The 11,041-nt window shown below is 40.3% G+C and overlaps 1 protein-coding gene across 2 annotated transcripts in view; it reads right to left on the bottom strand.

The window, feature by feature from the left end:
* Positions 1 to 2,132: 2,132 nt before the first annotated feature.
* The window catches only part of nck2b (NCK adaptor protein 2b), a 62,271-nt gene continuing 53,362 nt past the window's right edge, over positions 2,133 to 11,041 (bottom strand). For both annotated transcript variants that reach the window (XM_007238011.4, XM_049479419.1), the window contains exons 3-4: positions 5,954 to 6,681; positions 2,133 to 3,384 (exon numbers count right to left, since the gene is read on the bottom strand). In XM_007238011.4, the coding sequence (XP_007238073.3) occupies positions 3,190 to 3,384; positions 5,954 to 6,681 (923 nt within the window). In that variant the 3' untranslated portion in view covers positions 2,133 to 3,189. The remainder of the gene's footprint in view (positions 3,385 to 5,953; positions 6,682 to 11,041) is intronic.

Genomic DNA, 11,041 nt, shown 5'->3' with positions numbered 1-11,041 from the left:
TTCACTTCATCACAGCACCTCCTCCCCACCTTCATCACAATATTATACATTACTCTGCTGAATTGTCCTACACGCCAAACATTACTTCACTGCAGTAATCTTTATATTTAATTATTTAAACTAGTTGTCAGAATCTGCCAGATTTTATACATTTCCATGACATTATTTTCTAAATAGATAGATAGATAGATAGATAGATAGAGCGATTAGATAGATTTGATCATGGGTCTTACGGACAATTGCGGCTCGCAAAACGATATTTTGTGGCCCGCTACTTGAAATCGAATTTTAGTGTTAAGGTGCTTACACACTTTACGCGGTATGCCGCGCTGCATTCGGCTGGTCAGTTGCGCTGCTGCTGACACTGAGCGTCTCCAGGCGGGGTTTTCTAAAACTCTTCACCTCCGCGACCGGTGTTTTGTAGTTTTAATTCTCTACAGCCTCTGTAGATCTGTGTCTGTCTCTCAGCCTCAGAATAAAGCTATGACTCTGCTCTTCTTCCTGTTGTCTCTATATGACTGTAGGGAAGTGCTGTACAGCTGAGGATATTCAATAATCGTTAATATCAGTCGCTCGTCCGTGTTTATTTAAGCAATAGAACACGAGAGGGAGTGTGTTATCACGAATAACATCTATTGCTTTTATACAACGGTTTCTTTTTACAAAATGAATAAAGAAAATAAATCAAAGAACTTTAAGAAATTCAGTTTGAATATGCTTTAATATGGACTGAGCCTTCCGCCAAAAAGTAGTTCCACCACAACTGTAACAAAACTGAAACTTAACTACAAAACGGTGTATAGTTTATACAGACTAACACCACGAAAGTTAGCTTGAAATCAAAATTGGGAATAGTGAAGATGGTAATGTTAGGAGCGTGAAATGACGCTGATACTCTCCTCTCCTGCTTTGTGGAGCCGTCTTCAGGTGAACGCTGCGCATTTTTTAAGCATTTCTGATTGTTTTGCTGGGTGGTGTTGGTTTTAGCTAGCCGGCTGGACTGTGGTTAGATTAGCGTAGCTTGCTTTAGCTCAGCATTAACTTAGCTTAGCCTAGCCTGGCTGGTTATAGTTCTGGCTGTCAGACTGCAGTAACTGAGCGATTTTCGTTCCCTTTTTTCCACGAAAGACGAGTCAGCGCTGCGGGCGAGCGTGCCGTGGCTGAGCGCTAGCCTGTGTTAAGCTAATGCTGCTGCGGGTGTCCTGTGTATATACGCCGTTACTCGGCAACGCGTCGGCGGAGTGATACAGGTTTAGTGTGAGAAGGCCGTGATGTTATCTCAACCAATCAGATTGTGAGGTCGGAACTAACTGTTGTATAATGTTGTTTGAACTACAGTTTTTCCCTGGTCGCGAGAGTTCACGTCATGCGTTTTCTGCCGCGGTACCACAGACATCATATACATAGAGGCGTCAGCACAACGCAACCACAACTGACCAGCGTTCAGCAGAACGGCATACCGGACAGGTGTCTTTATACAGCTAACGACCTCAAACAGCTGCTTCTAATTCAGAATTAGTGGAGTGGAGGTGAACTTTTTAGAGGCGGACTAACAGGTCTTTGAGGGCCAGAATGTTTGCTGATTGGCTGGTGTTTTTTAAATACTTATTTGCAGCAGTAACACACAAATAAATTATTTGTATATATAAAATAATTTACCTATAAAAAGTGGACATAAATTAAACATGTCAGACCCCTCTATGATTTCTAAGTGGGAGAATTTGCAAAGTCGCAAGGTGTTAAAATACTTATTTTCCTCACTGTAAATCTTTACGATCCATTATTAAACTGTGTGTAAAATAAATCATGAAATATTCAGCATGTACACATGGTGCATTTAGAAACATTCATATATGCAATGTACCACAGTGTGTAAATTGGTTAGGTGGAGTTATTCCTGGGAGCAGGTTAGTATGGGTAGGGGTTGCTGGACTTTATGTAAAAAATGTATTAGGTGGTGAAACTTTAAGGGTGTTCTTACACGAGTCCTGTGTAATGTGCTTCTGGCAGATAATAGTAAATGAAAAATGGTAAACAAATGCTGAAACATCTGATTATTACAATTAACGGTTTATGCTTCTTAATGAATAAATATCTGACACTTGAACAACTCTAACACTGGGACACAGTCATTATTTTGCAAAAGGTTTTATTTAAACAAAAGCTATTTCAACTCCCAACACAACTGTCATTGGTACAGTGCTTAGTACATTTCTCGAATACGTACCTTATTCTCTCGTTTAAATAGACATAACACTGTAACAATTTAAATAGCAATGCTCTATAACATTCAAACCAATACTTAAAAATCTGAGAAATTAAATGCACAATGACATATTCAAAGGATCAGGCTCCTATAAACGTGTAATGTGGAGTGATACACTGTAACACACAACGTGAGTGTACGTGGCACATTTGGTTGAGCATCTACTGACATTCATCTCAAACAGGTCTTCCATTAGCATGTTGGGAAAATCTCCAGCAGAGGGCAGCCAGTACCTGTCAGTCACCAATAGTCTCTCTGGCAACAGGAGTGGGCAGTGTCCCTGTACTCCCTCTGGTTTACTCTCCTATTGGAATCTCCGCATTATGTGGTACCTGGAGGTTTGAGGACTTTTTGTTACAGTACGTAACTATTAGAATAGAGTACCTTTTACAAATAGAAACATTGTTAAAACATTACTTGCGTGATAAACTCGATCAATGTTGATATACTGTGTTTCTGACAGTAGAATCTGACTAGAGAAAGAGTTTGCAGCAAGACAACATTCACATGAATCTGTAACACAAACAAAGGCATTTGTTTCACTTGCTTGGTTCAATATTATTTTCCAACATATTTATTGTTTACCATCTCCTAGAGGTCAGAACAGACACACAAACAAAAAAATTCCGTAAAAAAAAATACAAAAAATAATAAAAGGTGTGAACAAGTAAATATTATAAGAGAACCGTAAATTAAAAAGCAAGAAACCTAAATAAAAAAGGGGAACCTGCACAGTCAGTCCCAGTCAGCACGGGACACTACTATCTGGCTGATAGTACTGATTTGGCACTCTTTGCTTCGGATCAATCACACCCAGTCATGGTGAGAACAGACCATTGACGAGGGAATAAAGAAGGTGCCGTAGGGTCGGCTTGGCATGAGGTGCGGTTAGGTCCTAATAAGGCTTGTCTGTGGCTGGAAGGTCACTGGAGCGGTTTGACCAGATAGAGCTTGTCCCCGTGCTCACTGGTGAAGATGGGAGCTTTCTTGTAGTGCTCTACCAGCTCGTCCATGGTGCTGAAGCGCCGCTGGCCTATGCAGTAGATGCCCTCACAGCACTGCACTTTAAAATGCTTGTTCTTCCCTGCTGCCTTCAGAGAGATTGAGAAATCGTTTGGCTGTGGAGACAGACAGACAGTTTAGTAATAGAATCTTACCTTTACTTAGAAAAAGCTGAATCAGACAAACAAGTTTGATTGCAATTTAGCTTTAATATAACATTGCCCATGTATGGGTTTATAAAAACTACTACCACAATTTAAAGAGCACCAAAATAGCTGAAAAAACAGTATTTAAGATCACCTAAACCAAACAATTCAATTCTAGGTGTTTGGGTTTGAGTCAATAACAAAAAGACTGAAATATGCAATCCAGGTGTACTCCAGGGCCAGACTTTATGTAAAATATTTTTTGCTCATACAGTACGAGGTGAAGAGTACCTCAAAAAGGGAGAGATCTACACACTACAAAATGGAAAGAAACAGAAACATGTATTTCTTGGTCATTAAGCTTATTTTTCAGTAAGCAAATATGGCATTTTTGTGTGGACAAAAGTCCAAACCACAGACAAAAAACCTAGGGCTCTAGGAACTGCTGCTATACAGTGTTTCACAAAAAATGAGTACACCACTCACATTTCTGCAGATATTTAAGTACACTGCTCAAAAAATAAAGAGAACACTCAAATAACACATCCTAGATCTGAATAAATTAAATATTTTCATTGAATACTTTTTGTACAAAGTTGAATGAGCTGACAACAAAATCACACAAAAATCATCAATGGAAATCAAATTTATTAACCAATTGAGGCCTGGATTTGGAGTCACACACAAATTTAAAGTGGAAAAACACACTACAGGCTGATCCAACTTTGATGTAATGTCCTTAAAACAAGTCAAAATGAGGCTCAGTATTGTGTGTGGCCTCCATGTGCCTGTATGATCTCCCTACAATGCCTGGGCTGCTCCTGATGAGGCGGCGGATGTTCTCCTGAGGAATCTCCTCCCAGATGTGGACTAAAGCATCAGTCAACTCCTGGACAGTCTGTGGTGCAGTGTGGTGTTGGTGGATGAAGCTAGACATGAGGTTCTAAATGTGCTCAGATTCTGGTCTGGGGAACAAGCAAGACAGTCCATAACATCAATACCATCATCATGCAGGAACTGCTGACACACTTCAGCCACATGAAGTCTAGCATTGTCCAGCATCAGGAGGAACCCAGGACCCACTGCACCAGCATATGGTCTCACAATGGGTCTGAGGATCTCATCACGGTACCTAACGGCAGTCAGGGTACCTCTGGTGAGCACATGGAGGTCTGTGCTGCCCTCCAAAGAAATGCCACCCCACACCATTACTGACCCACTGCCAAACCGGTCATGCTGGAGGATGTTGCAGCAGCGGAACGTTCTCCACGGCGTCTCCAGACTCTGTCACGTCCCTTCTGGATGAGCTGCACTACCTGAGCCACTTGTGTGGGTTGTAGACACCAACTCATGCTAACACGAGTGTGAAAGCACCACCAACATTCTAAAGTGACCAAACCATCATCCAGAAAGCATATGTACTGAGAAGTGGTCTTTGGTCCCCACCAGCAGAACTACTTCTTTATAGGGTATGTCTTGTTAATTGCCTCTCATTTCTACCTGTTGTCTGTTCCATTTACGCAACAGCAGTTGAAATTGATTGTCAATCAGTGTTGCTTTCTAACTGGACAGTTTAATTTCACAGAAGTTTGATTTACTTCAAGTTTTATCATTTGCATTCCCTTCATTTTTTTGAGCAGTGTATATATTTTCCTGGGACTACACTGACAAAATGACACTTTGACACAATGAAAAAGTAGTGTGTGTGCTGCTTATAGAACAGTGTACATTTATTCTTCCCTCAAAATAACTCAATATACAGCCATTAATGTCTAAACCACCGGCAACAAAAGTGAGTACACCCCCTAGTAAAAGTTCTTGAAGTGTCAATAAGTGTGGTCACCATTGTTTTCCAGAACTGCCTTAACTCTCCTGGGCATGAAGTTTACCAGAGCTTCACAGGTTGCCACTGGAATGCTTTTCCACTCCTTCACGACTACATCACGGAGCTGGAGGATATTCAAGACTCATCAGACCATAGGACATGGTTCCAATAATACATGTTCTTTGTAGATGCGTCTTCAGAAAACTGTTTAACAGCCATGCAGACCAATTTGATGTAGCGTGCGGCGTATGGTCTGAGCACGGACAGGCGATCACCCACCTCTTTAATCTATGCAGCAATGCTGACAGCACTCCTGCACGTATCTTTCAAAGCATGTGCACTCAGCTTCTTTGGACGAACGACGTGAGGAATGTTCTGAGTTGGCCCTACTCTTTTGAAATGCTGGCTTTGCCATGAGGTGCCATGGTAAATGACAAGCAGTGCTCAATTTGGACATTTAGGGGTGTAGTCTCTTAGGGGTATACTCCATTTTAGACATTAATGATAGTTTAGACATTAATGGCTGTATATTGAGTTATTTTGAGGGAAGAATAAATTTACACTGTTATAAAAGCTGCACTCAGACTACTTTTCATTGTGTCAATGTGTCATTTTGTCAGAGTTGTCCCATGAAAAGATATACTTATATATCTGCAGAAATGTGAGTACACTTCTTACTTTTGTGATACACTGTATACTAAACTCCATACTTACAGAGGACTCGCTGTCTCGCACAAGGAAGTCTCCCTCCATGCCCCTCTCGTTTAGAGCACACTCTGCCTGGTGCCGTGTGACATTGCCGTAGTACCAGTCCTTGCCCGCAAACATCCCTGTGTGGGCAGGACCAGTGTACTCCTGGGAACAGGACCCTGTGTCGTCGGCTGACGGCCCATCGTTTACAACCACCACATAGTTTTTTGGCACCAGGCCCACCTGCCCACGGCAGTTTTTACACCTCCACCACTCAGGGTCGTTCTCGGGCTTCTCCACTACATCCATCAGCTCGCCCTTCTCAAAGTTCAGCTCCTCCTCCGTGGCCGAGCTAAACGGATAAAGGGTCTGCACTGTGTGTAGGACGCGAGGGCCCTGGCCATTGACAAGGGGTGCCCGGGAGGCCAGCGAGTCGGGTGGGTCGCTGCCGTCTTCTCCGGCTTCCTCCTCTTGGACGTAGTTGGAAGGGAACCAGCCCATCTGCCCGTCAGAGCTGCCACGCCACCAGCCATCGCTGCATTTCTCCATCACCAGCACGCGTGCCCCCTTGACCAGGCTCAACTCGTCGTCCCGTTCTGCAGTGTAGGTGAACTTGACGATGGCTGGAGTGTTCAAGTCGTAGATTCGCTCGGCGGCTCCTCCTCCACTGCCGTTGGATGGGTACTCAGCATCTGTGCTTGGCGTTGGAGATGTGTCCCTCGTGCTTGCCTTTCGTTTAGTCTTGCCGAGGCCTGCAACGACAATTATTATACTGTCAATAAAAAAGATTCGATATAAACTGCTGTGAAGACCTCTCATAATAACTATATTAGTGATTTATCATATAATATATGGACACAACCTCAATCTTATTTGCTGAACTGGACTGTTGCCCATCATGTTTTGCAGCCTGTTTTTCTACTAGAGATGGACTGATAAGTGTTTTTGTGACTGATTGGTTAGACACGAGATTTACACCTCACAGTGTGATGCTCCAAGCAAAGGATTTTCATGGATAATTAATGATGACATTGTAAGCAGCAGGCAGATTATGGGACATTTTAAACATTCTCCACTTGTGAAATCCAGGATTTAAATGCCTTCAACAAAATATTAGGTCAAGGTGGAACAACATGATTAAGAGCCTTCTAGAACAGAAGTGAGCCCTTTCTGTTTACATTGCAGACCATGATCTCCCAACGACACTGATGGCTAACCAGTGTTGCTTACTGAAAAAAAAACAACAAAAAAAACAATGCTGTTCTAGCGTCATTGGAAGAGCCAGACAAGTAAGCTCATCCACCTCTTCCACCTGTTATGTGATTCCAGCTGCTACCATCTTCGAATGCCTCTTGGCTAAGGAAACGGGGCAGATACTGGCAGTAAAACAATGAATGAGAGCCACCAGCATCAGCTTCACCATTAGCGGCATCAATAGACGAGAGACTCTGTATTTGACCAGTTTCTATAAGAGTGTGAGGATCTTGGTGCAGCAAGCAGTTCAGGCCCTGCTTTCAATCTGCATAGATTTTTTTACTGAGAAAACAAGCACTGCCTGTATCAGAACTGAAGAGTTAAGAAAAATCGGAAAACATGCTTTCACACACACAATACAAGAATCTCCTGCAGCAGATTCTGCAGCATTTCTGATAATATGAAATATTGAATGATCAGCAAGTGACAGATTGGCTAGCTTACCTTGAAGATCTAAATTAGATCAGTATTGCAGCGGTTTTATCGTAAAGCTGACTCAACCTCATTTGATGTTTCTATTTCAGAAACATTTACAGATTTAACCTTTGCTGTTCCTGGAGGCTCCAGTCTCCTGCAATGTTAACGCTCTGGCCTAGATAGCTGCAACTTTTATCCATCAAACTCAAACTGATTTTCTGATTTAAAGATCAGCAGCTTGCCTGTCTTAGATCTATACCAATGATTTTCCACCACTTCTCTTCATAAAGTACTTCACACTTGCTTTACTTCTAATCCTGAATCCTTAAATTTTTACATGAAATCATGTTCTTAATTGCATTTTTATCTATCCATGTCATATCCTCTGCATAGCCTTTCTCAGAATTGTGATAAAACCTAAGATGCACACATACATAACCACACAAGCCAGTGATTAACAGAAAGGATAAAATGTATAGCATTCCAAGGGAAATGTTTGAAATCATCATTTCCAGTCTTCAAACTGAAAACATGCTCAATCATTACTTGGCTCTCTTGTTTGTCTGAGAGTGTTCTTGTATCAACAAAGCCAGGAAAGAATTCTACAAAGCAGACATTTCATAAAGACTTTATACACAGTTGGTAAGAGAAAAATGTCCCATCCAGGATGATTAAAGACGGTCTTAGAAGACGCCTGTGTGAAGCAAATTTATTAGCACTGGACTTAAAAGAAATGGAGAAACATATTGACTGATGAAACTAAAATTGTTCTTTTTGGGTCCAAGGGCAGCAGACAGTTTGTCAGACGACCCCCAAACTCTGAATTCAAGCCACAGTAAACTCTGAAGACACTCTTAGTATGGTGCTGGGCCTATTTACCGCATACCAGGGATCATGGACCAGTTTGCTTATATCTGAATACTTAAACAGGTCATGTTGCCTTACGCTCAAGAGGAAATGCCCTCGAAATAGGTGTTTCAACAAGACAACAACCCTAAAACACACCAGTAAAAAAGCTAAATCTTGGTTCCAGTCCAACAAAATTGAGGTTATGTAGTGGCCAGCCCAATCCCCGGACCTTAATCCGATAGAAAACTTGTGAGGTGACATCAAAGATGCCTTTTCTGAAGCAAAACCAAGAAATGCAAATGAATTGTGGGGAATACCAGTTGACAGGTGCCAAAAGTTGGTTGACTCTATGCTACACAGATGTAAAGCAGTTTTAAAAAACGGTGGTTATTCAACTACATATTAGGTTAGTGATTCACAGGAATGGTAAATCCTAAAAAAAAAAAAAAAAAAAAAAAAGTTTGTAAAGACACATACAGACACTGCTATTTTTCTTTTTTTTAACACAATTTTTTTTTCTTTTTTTCTGTAAATTAGTTAAAATTACATACATTTCTTCATGTTTTGATTTGGAAAACAGTATGCGATGTTCCCAATGCATGGAAATAAAAACTACTATAAATATTTTCTGCTTAACTAATGTTTTTAAACACACTATTATTTTGAACACAACTGTAAAGTCCTGATTTACAATGAATTGTTTATTTCAAAAGGAATTTTCCAATGCCATTTGAACCCAACAGTACAATCCAAAATTCTGTCAGAAAGTGTTGACCTCTATTTCAGCACTGTGTTAGTGGCCAGACCAATCAGTGATTCAGTTTCAAGAGACCTTCCCATCTCTTATGTTGCCATGATTGACAGATTATTTGACCTTCCTCCCCAAGACAACGGCCTTAATTAGCTTTACTTTCGTGAACCTTAGGTTAAGAATCCCTGTTATAGAAACCCTGACTATATCCGATCCGGATCATACCTGTGTGCTACTATATTTCCTTATTAGAAAACAACAAACCCCAGCTCTAATACATCAGCTAACAGACGCATATAACAGCCAGCATCACAATGAGCTTGATGAGGGAAAAGAGCGCCACCTATCACCCAGAGAGAGCATGACCTACTGTACACTCTCAGACTCTGGCTGCTGATGGAGCAGCAGCATGATCGCGCGTTAAAGTCAGCACACTGATCATAAAAAAAAAAAAAAAAAAAAAGGATCGGACAACTGATTGAAAATGTATTTAAACTGTCAAAATGAACCTTTAGACCCTCTAACTGAATTAATCTGGCTCAAATCAGTTAAATGTTCTGTCGTTGTCTGGGTCTGGATGTAACCATTTATCTCCTGAATTTATTTAATTTTAATTGTATTCAATGTTTATTAATTTAAGGATAATTCCGTGGTTCAGTTACAAAAACTCATTTTGTTTGAATAAAAAAAAAAAAAGAATTTTATGATAACTGATGTTATTGTATAACACAATGCATTTCACCTACTTACACAACTACATATAGCAACAGACAAAAATCAATGTCAAAAAAACTTTTGAATTAATGGAATAAAAGAATAATTGGCAAAATAAATGAAAAACTGTTTGGTATTTGATAACAGGCCTTCAGATATTATGGCAATACTGAAACGATATAATGTGCAGGCCCCATTTTTTTTCCCCATTTATTTAATAAATGATTACATTTAAAGTTTTTTTGGTGTAATGACACAGTCAGAAACAGGGGAGCTGTGTCCCAATATCACATGGCCTGAGGCGGACACTCTTACGTACAAAATTTGTGGATTTTTTTTTTAAGAAAATGGATCAAGCCAAAGAGCACTAGCTGTAGATATGAGTGAAATGCTGTTTCTTTTGAGATATTATAGAGTAGAAATGCTGAAAAGCCACAAAGGAATGTAAGTAAAGCCAGTATGCTAAGGAGTAGAAGTCCATGTATAAATCATTTTATTTAAGCACATGCAGAGAAATCACGTCAAAAAGCACCAGGACTGCTGCAGTCAGTAACTGTGTAAGGTAGTAACACATGGCCGCTGGTTTGTTTTAGTCTGTAAATCATGCTGAGGCGTGGGAATACACTTCCATCACATTAACTTTTAATCAAGCACCTGCACTGTTTTCAGTCGAGAGTAGCATGACATGAAGATCAGGCAGCAGACTTACACACTCGTGCTTTCCAGAAACACACTAGACTCCAGCAGACAACCTTAAGTCTAAGGGATAACAGAGAAGCTGCTTAATTTAGGATTAAACTTAAAGATCAGCCACAGATTTTGCAGCCTGTTGGAGCAATTATAGACCAGGTACAAGCTCTCAAATAAAATGCTTTGGAATATATTTAAATTCAGTATATTTGTGGTTTTGCTCTCCTAATCAGTTTCAGCCTCATTGTGATCTTAAGCAAAGCGCCACCAACAATAATCATAATAATAAGAATAATTATGTTAAATACATAAGTAAGTAAATAAATAAATATATAAATAAATAGGCACTTGCATAGCGTTATTGGATCAAAACTGAAAAAAAAAATGCAGGTCAGCCAATCACTACCTTTTTTTTTAAATCTCAAAACAATAGATCT

The sequence above is a fragment of the Astyanax mexicanus genome, chromosome 5 (assembly GCF_023375975.1).
Source record: "Astyanax mexicanus isolate ESR-SI-001 chromosome 5, AstMex3_surface, whole genome shotgun sequence".
Lineage (NCBI taxonomy): Eukaryota > Metazoa > Chordata > Actinopteri > Characiformes > Acestrorhamphidae > Astyanax > Astyanax mexicanus.
The sequence above is the reverse complement of the archived record's forward strand: the minus strand, read 5'-3'. Positions and strand labels throughout refer to the sequence as shown.